This window comes from Spea bombifrons, chromosome 12 (genome assembly GCF_027358695.1).
Source record: "Spea bombifrons isolate aSpeBom1 chromosome 12, aSpeBom1.2.pri, whole genome shotgun sequence".
Lineage (NCBI taxonomy): Eukaryota > Metazoa > Chordata > Amphibia > Anura > Pelobatidae > Spea > Spea bombifrons.
Genome location: NC_071098.1, coordinates 15,588,643 through 15,611,734, shown reverse-complemented (window position 1 = coordinate 15,611,734; position 23,092 = coordinate 15,588,643). Strand labels below are relative to the sequence as shown.

The 23,092-nt window shown below is 38.3% G+C and overlaps 1 protein-coding gene across 1 annotated transcript; it reads left to right on the top strand.

Moving 5' to 3' along the window:
* Nucleotides 1-10,974: 10,974 nt before the first annotated feature.
* Nucleotides 10,975-22,849, top strand: LOC128469686 (apolipoprotein A-I-like). The gene is made up of 6 exons (XM_053451493.1): nt 10,975-11,111; nt 11,893-12,046; nt 12,496-13,080; nt 16,807-16,859; nt 19,730-19,877; nt 21,900-22,849. Exons 1-6 carry the CDS (start codon nt 11,069-11,071, stop codon nt 22,483-22,485), a joined length of 1,569 nt encoding a protein of 522 aa, XP_053307468.1. The 5' UTR covers nt 10,975-11,068; the 3' UTR covers nt 22,486-22,849.
* Nucleotides 22,850-23,092: the final 243 nt, after the last annotated feature.

Sequence of the window (23,092 nt, the reverse complement as noted above, 5' to 3'; positions counted from 1 at the left end):
AGAAAATATTGAAAGCGTGTGTCATCAAGGTCAGCTGGTGCATCTGTCTCAACCAGAGAGCTGAGCAAACAACCACAGAACAGCTTGCAAATGGGGCAAAAGAGCAGCCTGTCTTTATATACTCAGTGTGAATGTGTTGTCCCTACATTTGTCATCTGTTCATCCAAAACCTGGCCACTGATGCCTCTTATCTCTTACAAACACAAATATCTAAGAATATGTATGGAAAAAAAATACCTCCTGCATAGCAGGTCCCCCATCCCTTATCTCATCCATTGTAAGAAATGTTTTATGTTTTTTTTTGTCATTTTCTTTTTGTTTCCATAAATGTTGTTATAATTGTTATTGATAATAAAAAAAAAGAAAAGCAAAAGACGTTTGTGTTTTAAGAGAGTAGAATACATATCACTCATTGTGTCTTTCGGACATCTGGTTGTTTTAAGTTTATCATTTAATGGTTTTTTTTTTAACATATATATACTTTTTAGTTATTTGGGATAGATGACTGTGCACAGAGCTCTCCAAAATCTGCTGGATATATTTCAGAAAATTTCAAATGTTCACTTTTTTTTGCTTAGTAAAAGAAAATGGAAAATTGGCTTTGAACTGCACATATGGAAAGGGTTATTTTTATAACAAAAACTGCGCCACTGTAATCTGTGTCCATTGGAAATATAAGTATTCTCCTTTTTATAACAGAAATATAGAAGCATTGGGACCATTCTTCTGCCAACACGGATTGTGTCTAAGCAACATTCCATACCTGTCCATATTTTTCTTGTACACTGTTAAGAGCCAGACTGTGGACAACTCGATCATGCCTCGTAATCAAAATGTGGCTACCAAATGTTACAAGTACATATTTTGATGTACTGTTTCTCTAAGCTTGTGTGCTGTGGAAGGTACCCCTGCCTCTATGGAAATTATTTTGGCTGTATATCGGTGTTCTACAAGACTGCCTGGGATGTATCTGAAATGCCAGCGTTTGTTCGGATTTTGTTTCCCTCCAATTACTTAGAACGGTCTGTCACTATGTCCTCAATTTGCCATGCTACTAAAATTCACTTTAATGCTAAAGGCCTAAAAAAGTACTGGGTCTGTCAGAAAGAGTCACCATGGCGATGGAATGAACATTTTAATGAACATTTTTTTTATTTTCTGTTTATTTTGATAATTTTGTTGCTGTGGCATGAACGAATTAGGTTACCTCAAGGCCTCAATGCAGCCTCACGGTTTCGTACATCTAGTGCCAAACAGCCGCGTTCCAGCGACCTAAAGTAACTAATTATAGCTTGTTGGAGTAATGGTGGATGTTACGTATTTTTGAGTTGCATGCTTTTTTATATGCATAATTTCTCAAAACTATTCCCTCTGCACTTTTTCCCCTTCAGTTTTGTACCAGAAAATATACTGGAACCTTCTCTGCAACACCCCCCCCCCCCGCAGTCCTTACCCCTATCATTCAGAGATGTTACGGTGTGGTTGGCCTCTCTGAAGAGATTCTGTGGTAAACAGGGCTCTGAGACATCAGCGTGGTAATTTTTGACGTCCTAAAGTCTGAGCACAGGTGATTTAGTTAGAGCAACGCAAATCAGCCATCTCTCCATGATTCCTGCTAATTCCTTAGGACTTGATTGACAGCCATTAAAGTAGCGTAATACATCCTAACACAAAGTCCGCTATCGTGTGCTTAACCCTCATCTGCCATTAGCTTCCTCCAACCAAAACCCGTTTAGTTTCAAAATACGAACACGGAGGACAACAGGGCCGGCGAGTTCTGGATTAAACTTTACAACGTCCAATGTTACATGTATGTAGGTGACATGTTCTAAAGCAACGTACCGATTGCTGCTGTAACATTTACGTTATACAGTATATTTATAAGTCGCTGGAAAGCTTAGCTCGCAGGTGGGACCTGTCACTCTGCCTTGGTTGCTATGGCATCTGCACTAGTTAACGACATATAAAACCCTGTATGTAAAATGATGGGGAACAGTGAACCTCGCCTGCCTTATTGAGCCTTTATTTCAGGAAAATAGCGGTATTTCTTATGGAAATACTGCAGGTTTGGATGTATGTCAGAATGCATCACGCTGGGACTATATTACTAGTAAACCACAAGCGCTGCCGTTCTCTTTAACTTGTGATGTCTGAACCACATGCGTTGCGATTTCTGAATGTGCCGTGCAGTATAAGAGCTTAAAGTATGAATACATACATATAGTTGTCCTTTTCAATTGATTCTTTTTCAAGGAGGCTACTTGGCCTCGTTAAATGTTGTGCTCCCTTTTGGATTTCATGTTACACTCAAAAGATCTTTCTCCATTTATTTTACTTAAGGGATAGACAACAGCTTGTAAAGCCTTTTAGATCTAATGTTTTGCTCACCCAATGTGTTGATTGGCTTCCGAGCAGTTCAGGTCAACCGTATTTGTTTTTGTACACATTTTATATTACTTGAAATAGTGATTCGTATAAAAATGATTGTGTATGTAAATTAGTTAAGCCTATAGAATTTCTTCACAGGCTCAGAAGTGAACAGCAATCATATTGAGAGCGCTTATATCCCTCATATGGGCTTCAGCATTGTGTAGAATATCTCTTTTGGAAATACAAGCCCTTATGTCACTGCAAATGCCTTTAGAACAGGTGAGTGATTGAACAGGCATGTACTAGTAACGCGGCCAAAGGGGATGCTATCAAGGACATTGGTTTCATAGCGGCATTGACAAGGCGCCAGTCATAGAGTTATCACAAGAAGAACATGAACCTGTGTATTATTGTTTTATACAGCGGCATCAGAGTCCGCAGGGTAGACAGGACATGAGAAGTAGAATATAACATAAGATGAAACAGGTGTAAAGAAGAAATAATATAAAGTATACTTCTACTACCAAATAGCATAATTTACATTTCTGGCAGGCAATAGGTAACCTTGTCATATTAGTTACACGTATGTGTGTATCCACAGCAGCACCAGCTTGAAATCTATATTTCATGCTTACCAGAACACTAGGGTTACATATGCCCTAGACTGCTTGGCTTATGCAGATTCTGTTGCTGCCATAATGTGCTCTCAATAATTTGCCATAACCCCATAATGAGTTTAGTTCCTTAACTTGGTGGAGAAAAAATGGATATTTTTTATCTTAATGATAAGAGAGAAAATTAGGTTTATACACCCAGAAAACAGATTTCTAGCGTGCAGCACGTCTAATCAGCGTTACAAAGGTGCATGCTTAACAGAAAAGAGTTGATGTTATCGTTCATCATAATACCGAATACCTGAACTTCACAATCTTAATATGATACAGAGCTGGTTCATTATCTGCGTATAGGAATGCAATCGTGTTCACGGAGCAGGTTATGTAGATGTCCTTTGTAAAGTGAATAGAGTATTATCAGAGTAAAGATAGGACTTTACAGTTGAAAGTTTATGAAAGAGTATAGAAATCGTATTTTTTAGCAGAGAAATAATATAAGTTTTTGTTTTGTATAATCCAAATACAAATTTCCTACACAGTGCAGAATATTAACTGCCAGTATATAAACCATATTCCTGTACAATAAATATACGATTCACACGTTGTCTTTTTTCACCCAGTTGTGAGATGCTGCTTTCAAATTACTTCTAATAACCAAAGACTATAGGACGCGGTTAACTCGTTAATGGCTGGATGGGTTCACTGCGCTATATGTCCAATGGCTCTGAAAGGGTAAAGAACACTTAACAGGGCTGCCTGTATAAATGGGTATTGGGTGCAGAGCCCGGGTCTCATGGGCTTGCTGACCACAGATTTGGAGGACCAGTATATAACAGGTGGAAATGCTTCATGGTGTTCAAACAGTTTTTTGTGGCCTGTTCCCTCTGAATGCTATGATAAATCAACCCGTATTATTGCATTGTATCTACCCGTATCTTAATTTGTTCACATCAAGGTCATTAATTCATTGGGTGCGGAGATCAGGGTTAAACATATTCACAAATAATCATTAGGATGTCTCCTACTGCGTTTATATTGCAAGGTCAAAAATTAATGCAATGTTTAATAGAATGCGCTTCTTAACCCGTTTATTAACATAATGTTCTGCAATATATTGTAGTGTGAAGAGGTTAAAATTGGTAGCAGCTTACAGATTGTATATTATTTATTTATAAATAGCGACATGTTAGCATTAACCCTTTCTGTGCAAAGTGTGTTTATTGGCGTTTACCAAGCTGGCAATGGAAGGGTTCATTTTGAGTTCCCCCTCCTTGACCGATGAATTTATAAATTATGACAACAATTTTTGGCATGAGCCATCCTTTTGCATCCAATACAAGCAGGAATCCGCTGAATGTAACTAAACTGCGCTTTCTATCTGAAATTTGTCCGAAGTAATTATTTTGTTTTTTTTTGGTTGATATTTTGTTTGACTACAGAGAAAAAAAGAAATAAAGAAAAAAAAAAAAGTACTACAATAGTTGTTTTGGTGATAAATATTTCTTTGAGGCATCAGAAAATGATTTTGAAAGTGAATTCCTGGAAATAAACTTGTGATATGCAGATATAGTGCATTGTCCATGTCTGTTTATTGCATTAAAAAATGTCTCATTAATTTTAAATACTGTTGCTTTTTGAGCTGCCTCACTACTCAGTGAGTGATGGGATAGACAATAAATCTTGCGTGGGACGTGTGTACCTTCCTGAACAAACGAACTTACTTGGCTGGACACATCTCCTGCGCAGGAAAGGGGTAAATGCCTAAATTTTGCATTTGCAAAAGGGACACCATGTAAATGTAAAGGGGCCTCAGCTACTGCATGGATTAAAGTGCATATGTTGGCTGGAGTGTCCCTTTAAATAAGAAGATATACAGCTAACAGAGGCGCCCAATATCACACATGTTCACACAGTGAGTGCTAGCTGCAGTGGTAACAGATCGGCGTAAAGGAGAGACAGCAGTGTAAACTGCATGGATAATGGGAGAGGGGATAAGGAGTAGCGTGTGCGTGTGTATGGTGTTTGAGAGTGCATTTCTATTAGAGTTCTGTGTTGGCATATGGTGACATGTGAAATGTGTGTGAACGAGGGTGTGTATCACTGTTTTGTGTTATGAGTTTATGGTCATATGGAGTAAGTTTGTGGATGGGTCCCAGTGTTTGGTGTTGGTACGAGTGTGTGTGTGTCATTATATGATGTCAAATTGTCCCTTAGCGAATGCTGTAATAGACTAGAGTGGGAAAGAATGATGAATAGAGGGAAAGTAATGGAATATCAACTGTATTTTAGGTCATTTCAGCTACAGCAAAAGAAGAAAAAATAAGTGGGCATAATAGACTGGGTCAAACAGATATATTTTATTAAAACAAGAGTAGTGAGAAAAAACAAAGGAATACATATTCCGCAGAACCCCTTGATGAATTTACAAATAAGGCATACAATGGCAGGAATGTCACTTCAAACCCAATGAAGTGCATTGCCGAGTACTTCTGCGGGGTGGAATGGCAATGCATAAAATAATCTGTCCTGTTTGTGAAGACTGAAGTCATGTGGTTTGTCACATTTATGATGCGCACACTAATCATTGCTGACAGGTGAAGGATTAAAGATATTGCTGGCCAAACACTGTTGGATTGATTATATTACTTCTGCTAAACAAAACCTCAGACTGTGTTATCTTTGAAATTTGACCTCTATATGTAGCCATTAATGTCTAGAGTGACTTGACTTATCTTTTCTTTTTGTATCTTCTAAAATATTCTTTTTCAATTACATTGGAAGTAAAGGATTATGGTTATTGGCCTGATACATGCACCTGTCGTAAGTAAATTATATATGGTCTCCCTTCTCGGGTCAAGGAAATGAATGAAATATTCCCGCCTTGGGTCAATGATGTGGGTAAGATGTGAACTAGCTGTGTGAAGGGTCTGTGCAGATACTTGTGTCCCTGTATTGTAGACCCCCCCCGCCTCACAACTGTGTGACGGGTATGCAGTGTTGTCACAGAGGTGGCAGTAACTATGATCCATTGTTCCCTGTGACCACTGCCACTTTAGCCCCATGGGTAAACGTACTGTATGCAGTTTTTATGTTCACTGGGCATTCCAGTACATGTATATTATCTTAATCATCACATATGAACCTCCTGTATTGAATTAACTCAGTAGGTGGATGTCTTGACTGATATATACTGTATATATTATACACACACAACCCTTTGAAGTTTAGGGTCACTTGTTTTCATGGAACACAAGGAAATAATTGCTAAAGGGTATTCTAGTGCTCCATTAGCCTTTTATACTTAACCTTGGATTAGCGAACACAATGTGGTATTAGAATACAGGAGTCATGGGAGTGATAAATGTTTACATCTAAAGAGATTCCATTAAAAATCAGACATGTCCAGCTACAAAAATCATTTATAACATTAACTACGTCTGCGCTGTTTTTCTGATCCATTTGACACTTTAATGGACACCATTTGCTTTTGTTTCAACACAAATAGAATTTTCAACTTTTAGTGTGTGTGTGCATGCATGCATATATATACACGTATATTTTCTCTACATGACCAAAGTATGTAGACACCTCTGCTAGTTATTGAGTTTAGGTGTTTCAGCTGCACCCATTGAAAACAGGTGTTTAAAATCAAGCACATATGCAGCCATCTTCATAAACAAATATTGGCAGTACTATTGGTGGTGCTGAAGAGCTCAATGACTTAAACATAGGATGCTTTCATAGGATGCTGCCTTTGCCCCAAGTCAGTTTATGAAATGTCTGCCTGGTTCACTATAAGTGCTGTTATTGTGAAGCGGAAGTGTCTAGGAGTAAAAACTACTCGGCCACAAAGCAGAAGGCGACACACACTCCCAGAGCAGGGCTGCCACTTGACTCTGGAGAAATGGAAACATGTTCTCTGGAGTGATGAATCACACGTCACTATCTGAATCTGTTTTGGAGGATGCCAGGAGAACGTTACCTACTGGAATGCATTATGCCTACTGTTAAGTTTGGTGGAGGAGGGACTATTTTTTGTCTGGGCATCTTTGTTCGAGTGAAGGGTAATGTTAATGCTACAACATACAAAGAGGTTTCACACAATGCTATTTTTCCACTTCTGCTATACTTTGTGGCTCCAGTTTGGGGAAGGCCCATTCCTATTCCGGCATGACTGTGCCCCAGTGCACAAAACAAGGTCCATAAATACATGGTTGGATGAGTTTGGTGTGGAGGAACTCAAGTGGCTTCACACAGCCATGACCTCAACCCTACTGGACACCTTTGGGATAAATTGTAATGCCGATTGTGAGCTAGGCCTTCTCATCCAACATCAATGCCCATCAATGTAGAAACTTCCCAGAAGAGCGAAGGCTGTTATAGCCGCAAAGCTGGGGAGAGTCCAAATTAATGTCCAACAGGTTCATATACATGTGATGGTCAGTTGTCAGCATACTTTTGGTCATATATATATATATATATTTTAATGTACATATATATGTTGTAATGTACAGATTACTATTTGTCTCTTTTATATGTTAAATTATGGTAAAATCAAACCTGTAGAACTTGTATTTGTCCTCTGATCATCTATATACAGTTATTAGATGACTACACACACACTCTTTAAAATTGAGGCTGATCAGGAACATCTATAATATTAAACTAACTGTATTTGTCATATTGTGCCTACCTTAAATGAACTATAGAAAAATAGATTTTATAGGCTGCTGTAAAAAGGCCAAATTAGTGTCATATCTGTCTGGATGTAATAAAAGACTATATAAACCTATAAATCTGCATATCACAAGCATAACATAAGAGACTCACAAGCCTGCAGACCACTCATTACTACTCTGTATTAAGGATGTGGTTGCTTTCTCGGTGGCCATTTCAAACAAAGCTGACTAGGAAAGGGTATGGTAAATCACATAACACTAGCCCTGTGGAATGTATAGAAAAACTTAAATTTCCAAATCTATTTGTATATGTAAGGTTCTACTTGGGACCCCTCAGCTCTGGTTTTGAAACATGAGTTCATAGTTCATCACCTCATAGATTCTTTGATCAGGTCTTATTTTCATCTTTTCAAAAATAGAAGGCTCCAGGCACGCAGGGGTTCCATCAGACAGATTTATTGTAGGAAACAGACAACAACGTTTCGACCTCACAATGAGGTCTTTTCATCTTTTGGCATTGATTAGGCTAACTCTGTCTTTGGCTTTGGAATCGCCATTAAGCATTTAATGGGATCTTCTCGTGGGTAATTGTAAGCTATGATTTGCCAACACTTAGGCCGCAAAAAATTCTGGCTCCTGGGGTAGCCTTCCAGGATATATTCCAGCATTGATGTATCTGTACCCTTTAGGTGTCTATTTTACATTTAAGACTAAGAAAAGACATCAGAAATACATGAGAAACACAAAAATGCCCAGAACTGACAGGGGAATGCTATTAATGCAGTTGGTGTAATGCTTAAGCAATATGAGCTGGGGACATACATTACACAGACCCTATATACTTGCTATCAGAATACAAAATTAAATAACTTGGTTGAACAAACCACCTTGCCTTGTGATAAATATATGGTGAAATCTTACTTTAGGTACTGTGGTGTATCTAAGGTTGGTTTATTTAATGATAAATATTATGTTATATTTTATAGCCCAATGGGTACATAAAGAAAAATATTGGTTCATGGAATAATTAGTAGACAGAAGGATGATCCAGGAGTAGGGATAAAAATGTAAGTCCGGACGGGGGACTTTATCTCCCTAACATCAGAAGGATGCGGTAATAGCGGAACAGCTAGCAAGACAAGCTGCATCAAAGAAAGGCTGAGGCTTCGTGAGGTGAGTGAGCTGAGTGCATGTGTGTGTCTGCCTGGGTATGTTAGTATGTGTGTGGGGGTATGTCAGTGTGTGAGCATGTGTTTTTGTCTGGGTATGTTTGTGTATGAGTGTGTCTGTATGGGTCTGTTTTGCATGCGGATATGTTAGTGTATGTGAGTATTTTAGTGTGGAAAAATGTGTCTATGTCAGTATGGGCTTTTTTGTTAGCGTGTGTCTCTGGTATGTTATTGAAAGTGTGTGTATGTTAGTGTGTAAGCATGTGTTTTGGGTATGTTAGTGTGTGTGTGTCTGGTTGTGTTTAATTATCTGGGTATGTTTGTGTTGATGCATGTATGTTTGTGTTGAGTATCTGTGTATGTTAGTGTGTCCAATCAGGGATTTCCCCAGTAGACCTAATTGGGACCCGCTAATATATCAAGGGACAGGAAGTGGAGAGAGTAGAGTAAATTTTCATGAAGTAGGACCACCAGGAACCTGGAGCTCTCAGGGAAGGTAATTATGAACATGCATTCAATACTGTAAATAGGAACTTATATATGTACAGTATCTCACAAAAGTGAGTCCACCCCTCACATTTTTGTAAATATTTTATTATATCTTTTAATGTGACAACACTGAAGAAATGTAAACAATATTTTACAATGTAAAGTAGTGAGTGTACAGCCTGTATAACTTGCTGTCCCCTCAAAATAACTCAACACACAGCCATTAATGTCTAAACCCTGGCAACAAAAGTGAGTACACCCCTATGTGGAAATGTCCAAATTGGGCCCAAAGTGTCAATATTTTGTGTGGCCACCATTATTTTCCAGCACAGCCTTAAACCTCTTGGGCATGGAGTTCATCAGAGCTTCACAGGTTGCCACTAGAGTCCTCTTCCACTCCTCCATGACAACATCACGGAGCTGGCGGATGTTAGAGACCTTGCGCTCCCCCCACCTTCCGTTTGAGGATGCCCCACAGATGCTCAATAGGGTCTGGAGACATGCTTGGCCAGTCCATTACCTTTACCCTCAGCTTCTTTAGCACAGGTGGAGCTGTGCTTCTCTGGATCAATATGCGAGAGTTGCGTTGCAGCATGCCCCACTCCTCACTCACTTACCTTCCAACAATACCGTGTGTCCTGCGGCGTCAGTGGGATCGCCCACTGATGACAGCAGGACCACTCCGCAACACAGCAGGACGGCCCATCGACATCATCCCACAAAGGGAGGCTCCAGGTAGCCGGAGCCAGAAAGTTCCCAGGTATCCTAAAAAGGATCCATACTAATACTTCCTGTTCCAGTAGAGGCAGCCATAATGTATATCTACAGTACATATGAACTACCTTGTAATAACAAATCCAAGTTCCAAGAATGTCCTAATTTTAATTCTATAAAAATAGAAGATATGCAAATATACAAAAGCACTCATGTATTCCATTCTTCTATATCTTGATGTTTTCACGTCTACAGCAATTTTAATAGCTATACGAAATGTAAGATGGTATAAAGGTTACATGAAAACTCAACGGGAAGAGGATGAGATAGCACAAGATCGTGTTTTGCTGGTTCGTCATCATGAACTTTAAACCCCAAGTTCCACATGTCAGACCACAAAACCTGCTTATCTCAGCTGATAAGTTTCAAGCTGTATGGGTGTGCAGGGGTATAAAGCAAGACAGCTAACTTCACATCGTTCACAACAGCAGCTAACGAGAAATAAGAAGGTAAAAACTCTTATTGCATTGAAATGCGCATTGCTAACTGGTCTCGGGTAGCTAGACTGTGTTGTGTAAGTGACCTGAGGAATTACTTGGCATGGAAAAGCTGTGGGTATTTGATTGTTCGTAGGATATGGAGTTATTAACCGCTTATGCCATGAGCTACCTAGATGATTTTTAGAGAAAATATTTGTGTGAATTTTGTTCCCATACATTATAATAATATAAAACTATCTTCATTAATGAGCAATGTTGTTTTACATGTTACAGATTTCTTAAGTTTAACTTAGCCAGCCTTATGTAAATGTTTACCTGTTAATTTTATTAATCTATTTATATAATATGTACTGCTTTTTGCGCCTATCCTGAATATATAGTGTCAGTTTTTTTATTTTCTGTATTATGTTGTAAGTGCATGTGCTTAGGCTAAATTCAATACACATACTTATACGATACGTATATCATTGTCCCTTCTTTTACGCTACAAATCTTTGTGTATTTGCAGGTTAGCGTAAGAGTAATTGGCAATCATGAAAGGTTTGGTGATTAGCCTTGCACTCCTGTTCCTTACAGGTACGTAGACATTGCTTGTGACCATTTTAACTTTTATCCAGAACTAGCTCTCATTTATTACTATCATTTTTTTTGCAAGGACAATTTATGCTGTCTAATAATACACAATCTCTAAAAGATATCTTCAGGTCTTTTCGATAAACCGAGTTATTCTGAGGCAAAGTGATATATTTGTAGAAAGATTCCAATGGCAGTTATTCAAGTTATTGACAAAGAATTACTTATGTTCCACCCTGATTAATACACCCTGTGCCCTTTGAGCTATCAGACATGTCATCATCTGTTATTGCATATATTTCTGTCTACGTTATGACGACCCCTGTAGCTCTTTAGCTCATCATTTTAGAACCAAAGTAGAGTCATGTTGGGTTAGGAGAGTAATTGACTCCAAGTGAGTAGTATTGGAGACAAATGTCTTATATCCAATTTCAAAAGATGCCATAAAGATCTTGAAGCAATGTAGAATGCTAACTTTAACACTTGCATATAGTGCATATATTAGTGATTATAAAGCTTAATGTTAATGGTGCATGATTTCATTAAAATGTAGTTTCATTTCTAATTTTCATCTGTATGTAAATTATTGTTCTATTTCATACAATATGAAAGGTTGTTACTGCTTTTGCTGCAAGATTCTGCTGCCCTCCTTGTATGGTTTATTCACTTAAAACGGAATTGGGGGACATTTATTTTCATACAACTATATCCTATCTTGACATATAATTATGTCTCTAATAGATTCATATCTTGTGTGCTAATCCCCAATTACCATTTCTTTTAGGAACACAAGCCCGTTTTTTATGGCAGAATGAGGAACCCCATACACCTATTCAGCAGGCCAGAGAGGTTATTGAGAGTTACCTAAACAAAGTAAGGGACATTGGGAGAGAAGCTGTGAACCAAATAGAGTCCTCAGACTTTGGAAAACAACTTGAGTAAGTAATTTATGAAATAAAAAGACAGGAAAATAGAATGGTGTGACACAGGCTGAATAAATATGTTATGTTCATGTAGCCATGAGACATTAAAGTATCATAGTCGTGGGCAAAAGTATTATTAGGTAAAGACCTCCTTCAATTAGATGGATGACGTAACACAGTCTCAAGAAGATGGCACTAATAAAATCAGTATCACCATCAGAAATTACCAGTTGTTACCTATATTACCAGTGTTTCTTATATCATGGTCTCATTTTATGCAAACTTGCCACATTAATTCATTTATTTTAAAATATTTACCCATAAGTGAATACCTATTTCACATATTTCGCAATGATATTTTCATAGACACAGCCATTTAGAATGGTAGGAATTCGCATGGTCAGTCTGATGGGCCCCTTATAGTTTATGATATTTTAGTAACTTATGTTGCTTGCTCCCTGCAGCCTTAAAATCACAGAAAAGTTTGACACTCTAAGCAGCAATGCTCTCAACCTGAAGAAACAGCTGAACCCCTATGTTGATCAAGTCAGGGAACAGGTTTCCAAGGAGTTGGAGAAAGACATTCCCATCATCAAGGAGAAGATCCGTCCCATTCTGGAAGTTTTCCAGAAACGCTGGGTTGAGGAGGTAAAGGCTTACAGAGAGAAAGTGGCCCCATTGAGTGCTGAGCTCCACAGACAGACCAAGGAGAATCTGCAAGCTTTTGCCAAGAGGGTTTTGCCCCTTGCTGAAGAAGTGAGAGATAAGCTCCGTTCTGAAGTTGACACCCTACGCACCGATTTGGCTCCCTACAGCAATGAGATCAGACAAAAGGTGGTCGACAAACTCGAAGAAATCAAAGCTAATGCAGGTCCCCGTGCAGAGGAGTACAGAGCTCAGGTTTCCCAGTACATTGAGAATCTGAAGGAAAGATTTGCACCAGTTGCCCAGAACATCAGGGAACGCCTGTTGCCTGTTGCTGAGGAAGCCAAAACCAAGCTCGCCAAGCTTGTGGAAGTTGTGAGGGCCAAGCTTAACCAACAAGCATAAATACCTTCCTCATTCTCAAAAACTACCTGAAGATATCCCTTTACCATGAAGTGATACTGATGAGAGGCAACATATTAACATGCTGCTAACCTGATAATACACTTTCCACATCAAAGTTGAAGAAATTAATTAGATATAATAATATGATACTACAATCTGCTGTATTGTTTACACGTTGCATGTGTTATCTCCATCCTATTTCTGTTATATCTAAGGATTCACTTCTAAAATAAAATGCATTGGTAAAATATGTTTGGTTTGGTGATTATAATTTTTTTTGTATAATAATGTTTGTACATACAATAACTAACTGAAATGATATTAGCGAACCTCGAACTGTGGCATACTCATACCAAAATCTGCTGAAATACACCATAAGTATAGTATAGTAAAGTATAAAATACAGTAACATGCTATTTCTCTAGCCTCCCCTACAGTTTCCTAATAGGGTTTGTGGTTGTCTTAATGTACAGGAGACCTATAGACAACTACTGGGCTAGTGAATTATCCAGGGTTTTCTAAAGAACCAGTGGCAAGCTATCTTCTCTTTTACATGTAAAGTGTAAAATGAATTAATGTGTTATACTTGGCCCCGTGTTAAACCCTTGATAGTGGATGGTCAATGCAATGTCTTTTTCACAAATAAAGTAGTGGAAATAAAGTATTCAGTTATTATCCCAATTCTGGTAACACAAATAGTTCTATAAAACCAAGCTTGACACTTGAGAAGAACAACATTGAATAAATTTAACCTTGATGATAAATATACCGGGGCATTACAGTTCACATGAATCAGCCATTACAGGCAAAACTATAAAATACCCTCCAAAGCGAACAAAAAAAATGTAATTTAATATTACCAGCAGCAGCGTTTGAAAATCCTGTGCAGGCAGAGACAGCCTTGGTTGGCTTTGATTCAATCTCAGTATTAATCTCTTGGTAGGCAAAGGAAAATTGCAAGTAAATCAAGAATTATACTATATATTCTATCACTGACACAACTGTGAAGGCGGGAAAAAAATCATCATACAATACATTGCTATGTTACAATTTAAAATGTGTGACATTATATAATGCTCATTCCAGTACATTTAAGTAACCAATGCGATAGTGATTACAATTTTAAATCAGTTATATACAAGGAGTGATCAAGAAGCACTTATTCCAAAGAATAGTCATTGTTCTTATAATCAGTATTATGCACTGTTGCCTTCAAACATTCTCCCACCAATTACCGTATATAATTTTTTCAATGTTTCTGTCACTTTTGGAAACAATTGTTGATGTTTTCGAATGTGATGTGACTATGTTTTCACTTCATTCCTATTAGCTTCATTTTAAATTTAGGAAGACATAAAAAACTTTCTTCAAACTGATTAAATTATTTAATTACTCAACTCAATAGGCTCCAATCAAAAACACCCAGCGGGATCCAAAGTAGATTTCCAGTTGCTCAGCAGTTCATCGGATGGGTTGGCTGTTTCTTTTTTTGACCTTAGTAACCACTTTGTTGTCGCATGATGTCAAGAGTTGTCATGAAGGTGGGCCATCATTTACTGATTATTGGCTTTGCTTTATCTACTGATGAGTGGACAGCATTACTCTCCACTAATTCAAATGCAATTCCAGAATACTATAACCTGGCTAGTAACTGCCCCCTTTTTTTTCTAAGGTTTAACCTAGACTCGTTAGTAACGGGCTATTACTAGAGATAATTAGTATGTGAATCCCCTAGTTGGAATCATTGATCTGCTGATCTAGACCGGAGTAAAAAGAAATAATGATCTCAATGGCGTTTAACTCACTATTTTAAGCTTGGCAAAGTTCCCAGTGTTTGTCAGCAGGATCCAAAGTTTCATTTTGGCTATTATTGATTTACACATGCCATGTATTCAGGGCCAGCCCAAGACATGATGCTGCCTGAGTCCAAAGATGAAATGCTACCCCCGCTAAAACCAAGTCCACCAAAAACATGCTGTCTCATATTCTCACTCACACTCTCGTACACACTCTCATTCACACTCATGCTGTCTCTCAATGTCTTAAACACAGGCCCCAAGAACAGTGACATATTGTAGTGCAGCAGATCCAAAAGTGGTGGCAGTGCCAAGATGTTTGCCACTTCTCAATTGGCTGATAACAAGGTACATTTCTGATCTCCTCAACAGGCCATTAACACTATATAAAACTTCATAGGATGCATTAAAATGTGTTCTGTACCTTTAATACACAGAGCACTGGTATATGACATTGCTACCCAGGACCTTGTTAGTCCAAAGGATTCATATGATCACAGCATTCATATGATTCTCTGTTTGCAATTTTATAAGCTAATAGAAAAAAGCAGACAAATTGGGAGAGGCTGTGCCAGTGGCTTTGCCCTTTTGCTGAAGTGCCAGAATAATGCAGGAACGCTTCTCTTTCTCCACAAATCCATCCTGAAAGAACATGCACCATTCGTTCCAGTAGGTAGCATTACCCTGGCAAACACCAAACCCAGATTCATCCTTCAGACATCTAGATAGTGAAATAAAACATTTCCCCTGCTCAAGAGTTCTTTGACGATGTGCTTTAAACCACTCCAGCCAACACTTGACATTGTGCATAGCGGTCTCTGGCTTGTGGGTAGCTGCTCAGCCAAAGAAACCCATTTTGTGAAGTTCTGTGGGGTCATGATTTGCAATATTTAATATTTGGATGCAATATTAAAATGTACTTCTTCACTGAGCGGGAGGTGGATAAGTGGAATAATCTTCTAGCAGAAACAGTAGAGATTAATACAGTAAGGTAATTTATGCAGGCATGGGTTATGTACAGGACTCAAACTGACCACTAAGTTAAGGTTGTAATGTTTGAAGTCTCACAGTTGGGAGAAAAAAGTTGGCAGACCAGAAAGACCAAATTGAATGTTATCTCCTGTCAAATTCTTTATTGACATGTGGCTTTCCCTCACACAGATGCCATGCAACAAATCAAAGGGCAAAGTAATGTTTGCGGTTCTACAAAACCTGGAACAATTGGCAGGTTACATATGCCAAATGACCCTTATCTTCTGCCAGATTTTGTTTGTATTTTTCTTACACCTCATTCGGATGCCTTGTGACAAAGCAAAGGGCACATTAATAATTGAAGTCAGGATGGTCCAAATGACCCAAATCTGCTGCCAAATTCTTTGTTTCTGTTTTGTAATACCTTACTCTGTTGGTGTCACCAATTCGATCTTGCAGGTCTTATCTGTTTGGATAGATGCCCAGGCATGAGTGACTATATATCAGCTCAAGCTGGGGTGGATCTCAGGGCTTCTGTAACTACTGTGGAGGTAAGACTGCTATCTGATTTATGTATAGTGTCCTCATTAACGGACATTTTAGTATCAGTTAGTATAGAAATCAGATGAGAAAAACTCTGAAATTATGTGTTGGACAGAAGTTTATGGAGAGATTGTTGAACAATATTAAATTAGGATTGGGAAAATCAGATAAAAAGAGAAATGTTGAGACTGTACCAACTGCAACTACCACAAAAGGGCTTATACGAAGCTCCACTTTTATTTATGCCACCACTGCTGTGTCCAACGTACCTAGCTCCCTAAATTATCTGTCCCTTTTGTTCTATCATTAATCCAGTGCTTCAAGTAATGACCTCCACTTGTCATATATGTGAAATCGTTCTGGATTTTGCAATTACCCCAATCCAAATTTAACTATTTTTCTTTTTGACGATAGCATTGCAGACATGAAAATCCTGATTTTGACATCCACACTGCTGTTCCTCACAGGTATGTGGAGATTTATGTATATCCAAACTGTTACATCATACTAATATTGCATATTTAAAAATGTTTCATAACTGAAGACAATATATATATATAGTTCTGTTTATTGACTGTAGTTTATCTTAGCAATGTACAGTATGTGGGTGAACAAAGGAAGGGGTTAATCCATAAACAGTGGATGTATCACCAATTACTCCATGAAGGGTGAATAGACCACAGTCCAATACACAGACACAAGAAGTACCTTAAAAATCACTTAGGGTACCTGCTATTACTGTTCCCTGCCCTCCATCTGCTGGCAGAACCTGAGAAGTTGTTCAGAACTATATGTTTGGCAAGTACGTTATATTTGACGCAGGCAAGCAAATTAGTCAATTCAGGGGAATAAGTGAGAAAAAACTGATGTTGTAGGGCTGTGGAGCTGAAACCTTGAGTTTCAACGAATCACGGATTCTGAGTAAAGTTAAGAAGCTAGTGTGACTGCATGTGTTGTATATAGCCCTTGCACGGCTGTGTTGCTTTTCTTTTTTTTTAACATTCTGATAAAACTCGTGATATAGATAAGCCCCAGATCTTGTATGAGACAGTAATGGCTCTGGAACAAAAGTCCCACACTGCCCCCTAAACAATCATTGTTGAGACTTATTAACACCTTTAGGACCAGTGTTATTTTTCACCTACAGGAACCAACTTAATTCCTGTATATTCACACAAATTACTATTTTCTTTTAAGGACTAGTAGGGATTTTGTTTGAGACTATATTTATACATAAAACACAGTATTTATTAGGATATATATATATATATATATATATATATATATATATATATATATATGAAAAAACTGGAGTGCAAATAAAAAAATGTTTCACTCACTATTTTCATTAATGTTTAATACATTTGGGTTGGTGGGCAGTGAAGACGTTTTAAAAATTTAAACTTCTACGTATGAGGTGTTTTGAACATTTTTCTAACTAAAAAGTTTTTTTTTTTGTTTTTTTTTTACACTTTTCAGCTTTTTATTTTACAGGGAAAAGAAAAAGTGTCGGTGCGCTAAGATAGTCTCAGGCTCAAATAATACAAATGTGTAATACGAGGCCTACCAAACAGGTGTAAGCATGCTGCAAGAAACAGTGTATTGGCTGTACAAATGTATACAAGAAACAAAAACTGTCTGCGCTTCTTACCCTAATAAAGTTGGCAACAGGGGGAGGCGGATGAGCTTAATTATGTATTATTTGAGCCTGAGACTATCTTAGCGCACTGACACTTTTTCTTTTCCCTGTTTGCACATATTTGAGGTTGTTGGCTCCTCATCAGTCTGGTTGCAGCTTGCTGTCCAGGGGTTAATGGGGAGGAGGTTTAATTGCACCTCCCCCAACACATTAATAAGGCTTGAGAAAGACCTGTGCGTCGAAACGTTGCCTGTGTGAAATAAACTCACCTTATCATTTGAAGTGCTGAGCCTCTGCTTCTTTATTTTGGATTTATTGAGGGACTTGGTGGTACCCTGGCTCGTGCACCATTTCACTGCTGAGTGCTGCATTCCAACCTCTTTTTTTGTGTAGCTTAGCGCACCGACATTTCTTCTTTTCCCTGTTTGCACATATTTGAGGTTGTTGGCTCCTCATCAGTCTGGTTGCAGCTTGCTGTCCAGGGGTTAATAGGGAGGAGGTTTAATTGCACCTCCCCCAATACATTAATAACGTTTTGGTAGCAGTATAAACTGCTTTGTGTGTCCACTATGTAGGAGGTGAGAGTAGGTTCTCATCCTATTGAGAGTGTGCCTTGACGTGGCGGGTGAGCTTAATTATGCTTTGGCCAATTCATATAACCAAAACCTCTCATTTATATTATGTTTATATATTTGTTGCCAACTTTATTAGGGTAAGAAGCGCAGACAGTTTTTGTTTTTTGTATACATTGTACAGCCAATACACTGTTTCTTGCAGCATGCTTACACCTGTTTGGTAGGCCTCGTATTATACATTTGTATTATTTGAGCCTGTGACTAGCTTAGCGCACCAACATTTCTTCTTTTCTATATATATATATATATATATATATATATATATATATATATATGCCACACTTGACCACATTTCATGAAGAAGTGTGTTATAATAATGGGTGAGCACGCCAGTTCCTCCAGTATCCAACAAATAAGCCAATTTTTTTATGTACCCGTGCAATATTATCTATAATTAGCAACTGCTATACTTTGTTTACAGACACCTAAAGTTAATTTAGTTCTAAGACACACATATACTAGGACTAGACTGTGGTTGATAATTGGGTCTGGTACTTTAAGGCTATAAGGCTGGTAAACAGTCTTATGCTACACTTTTACAATAGCCTCCTACTACCAAAGCAATATCTAAGCATCACTAACTGATCTTGCCCCCAAACATCAGCGGACATATATGCAGTGTGTTACAGTGAATGAATGCCACCTCAATCCCCTCTTGTTGTTGAGTATACCTCAGGCTACCCAGAGCCTTCCCTCTTTGGGAGGAGTAGCTTTGCAAGGGGCAGGGCTAGCTCAGAATACCTTGAATCTGTATGGAAGTAGGAGGGGAATAGGGTGGGGAGTGGGAGTGCCTAAACACTGCTCCAAAGACCCAGAGACTGAAAACCAAGAGAACCAGAGATTCTGAGGCTTCACCCAGAGTCCCCTGTGTGATACCTAAAGAGCTCCCTGGTATGCCTAAGAGACAAATATATATTAGTATGTATGGATCAGAGTCAAATAGATATTGGATACACATTTATAACTTGTACTATAAAATACAATGCTATACAGCCATCTACCAATATCCTAATGGTCTCTCTCACTCAGCAGTAACAAAAAAGCTATGTTTATTTTCATCCAGGAACACAAGGACGTTTTCTGTGGCAGAATGAGGAATCAAAATCCTTTGACAGTGATGTCCTAAAGTATGCTGAAAATATTTTTCGACTTTATGTTAATGCTGGAAAAGACTTTGTGAAAAATTTGGAGTCATCAGATTTTGCCAAAGAGTAAGTAATTTCCAGGAAATCGCATAAACTCACCCTAAAAAACAAGACTGCTATTGAGGTAGATCTGTCATCCACAAACAAGTCGATGGCAACGTCTCCTTCAGGATAGATGTACATTTATAACTGTGCTACAGAAAATGCAGTCTAATGTTGAGATAACAAAGTCTTGTAATTGGTTAACAAAGTACACACATGGAGTAGGGAGACCACATTTCCTAACTGCCATTGAGGGACACTTACTTTGACGAGTGCATTGCATCAAAGTTATGCTTGGGATGGGTGAAAACATATTTGCTGGAGCATTTTCAGTATTCACGCAATTACTGGCAAAACAGGACCTAAACAGTGCCATATTTATAGCCAAACAGCTAATCAGTGCCAACCTGGTCCCCAAACAAGACCAAAACAGCTAAACAGTGCCAACCTGGTCCTCAAACGGGACCAAAACAGCTAAATGGTGCCATGTTGCTAAACAAATAGCTAAACTTTGTCATGTTTGTCAACAGTTTAACAGTGCCATGTTTGTCCCAAGATTCCCAATGTTACCTTTGTCACTAAACTGCTTCCCAGTCATCTTTGTCCCCAGTTTCCCATAGCTATATTTGTCACAAAAACAGCTTCCCATAGTCACCTTTTTCTCTAGTTTCCCATAGCCATATTTGTCACTAAACAGCTTCCCAGTCATCTTTGTCCCCAGCTTCTTATAGCCATCTTTGTCACTAAACAGCTTCTCAAAGTTCCATGTTTAGTGACAAAGGTGGCTATCCTATAGCCATGATTGTCACTAAATACCTTCCCATGACTATCTTTGTCCCCAGCCTCCCATTGGCAACCCTGTCCCCAGTATGCCAACTTAGCTTGACCACTTCAGTCCTTCACGCGCCATGACACCTTGCTGGGTTCCCTCTGCCAAACTGGCTCCACCCACAAAAATCATTGAGTGACGCTGGCTGGCTCAATTCTCTTTCAGATAGACGGGGCAGCTTATTAAAATGCTTGCCCAAGATCCACGTCTACGGAGAGGTCTGCCTGGGACGCAGGACATTAAGTCCTATTCCCAGGCAATCCAAGACGTGTGGTCACCCAAACATGGCGTTATCGACTTTCCAGGAAAAATCCTATATAAACTATGTGCTACATAGGGCCTGTAGAACCTTCTTTGTCCCAGGCTATCCCTCTGTCTCCTAAGCCGCATACTTCTCTATGCCCACATCCTTTATTCTGTCTATATACCACACTGTAATCTGCCATAAATTCCTTCCCTTTTCCTCAGGACCTTTCCCACTTTCTGCCACTTCTGGCTCTTTTCCTCTTCTCAGACTATTTTATCCGTGCATCCGAGTTTTTTTTATCACTGCTCCTTGCTGCATATCATTTGTGCTAGAATGAGCAACTAAAACATGCAATATTTCCTCCTACTTGCCCATCAAGAGTGCAGAGGTGGAGGTATGTGCAACTGCAGTAATAGAACCTTGCACCCTGGACACCTGTCTTTGTGCCATATTCTGTCCTAGGCTGACTATGCTTAGGACAGCAGTGGGGCAACTGCCCAGTGCCTCAGGCTTATGTCCTGGAATATAACATCATTTTCTAGTGCTCAGCTGTAAATTCTGTTATTTTGTCGCTCAGGAGACAACCTTCCACATGAAGTTTATTGTACAATGATAACAAGCTTATCAATTAGGAAGGTGAAAAGTAAAATATTGTGCATGGTTTGTTTCTACAGTTTATAAATACAGAGTACTTTATACACTATAGAAAGAACCACATATATGTACATATGTGATTCTTACCATAATGAATAAGTACCCTATGTTTATGGACATATGCAAGTCTTAGACTACATAATATGCATTTTGTTTATAAATTACACAAACTATCTGGCACTTGAAATTGTATTTCTTACAATATTAATTGGTGTCTTGATATTTAATCCCACAGGCACTAAGACACAAAATTAAGTTTTAGTACACAATAGGCTGCAGTGCATTAAAGTGTTAACTCCCTTTTTATTTTTGGCAGGCTAAAAGTCAAGGAAAACCTTGACTTTTTGAGAACAGAATTAAATAATGCATGGGATAATGTTGATAAATATGTAGATAAAAGTTTGGAAGAGGTGAAGCAGGAGATTAAGAAGGACTATCCAGTGTTCGTGACAAAAGTTGTCCCTGTCCTCGAAGAATTCAAAAACAAGTGGGAAGAGAATGCACTGAGTATTGCAAAAGATTTCTTAAAAGTGGCGCTCAACCTCTTTGGTGGCATTAAAACAGAATTTCAAAGCTTCTTTAAAAACATAGAACCTATTGCAGAGAAAGGACGTGACACACTACGCTCTGAGGTTGAAGCACTACGCACCAAACTGGCTCCTTACATAGATGATCTTCGCGAAGAGGTGAAAAGGAATCGAGAAGAATTGAAGGATGAGTTTGGTAAAATTGGAAAAGAACTAAGAGAGGCTATAACGAAAGAACTGACTGAAATAACAGAGCTTGTTAAGCCATATATAGATAAACTGAAGGAGCGGTTTGACCCATATGCAGAAGAACTGAAAAAGGAACTGAGTGAAATTATTGAAGATATCAGATCATCTTACAAAAATGATTCTTAAAAAACATAAAAGAGGTGTTTGGGCCCCTTTACTGAAGAATTGAAAATGAACTGAATGAAATCACTGAAGAAAATTAAGCTTAAATATCACTCGAGATAAGGATCCAGAAAATTGTACCTCTCTTATTCCACACCCCCAACTCAATCTCTCTCTGTCTTCCCTTCCACTAATATTCTTGGCTAGTTTATAAACAAATGTGGAGGATTAAACCTCTTAACTTATTATTACTTGATCAAATAAAAATTTGATATCTGCTAATTTATATTCTTTTTATGTTTCTCCTTACTTATTTGCCAAAGCCGTGTGCCAAAAGCTCAAATTATCTTTCTGATATTGCTTACAAAATAAAATGATTTTCTAGATTGATATGTTTTTCACTTGAAGTAAAGGTCATTTTAGCCGTGTCAGTGCGCTTAGCTCATTAACAACAGTTGGAGGTAACGTAAATATTTGTTATAAATGGTCCGACCAGAACATGGAACAATCACTATCGCAACGCAATGAAGCAATGCTCAAAATCTTTATAAAAATGTATTAAATTCACCACACTGTATGTGACCCTTACATATAAGCACAGGAGAAAGAGCTAAAAAATATTTCATAACAC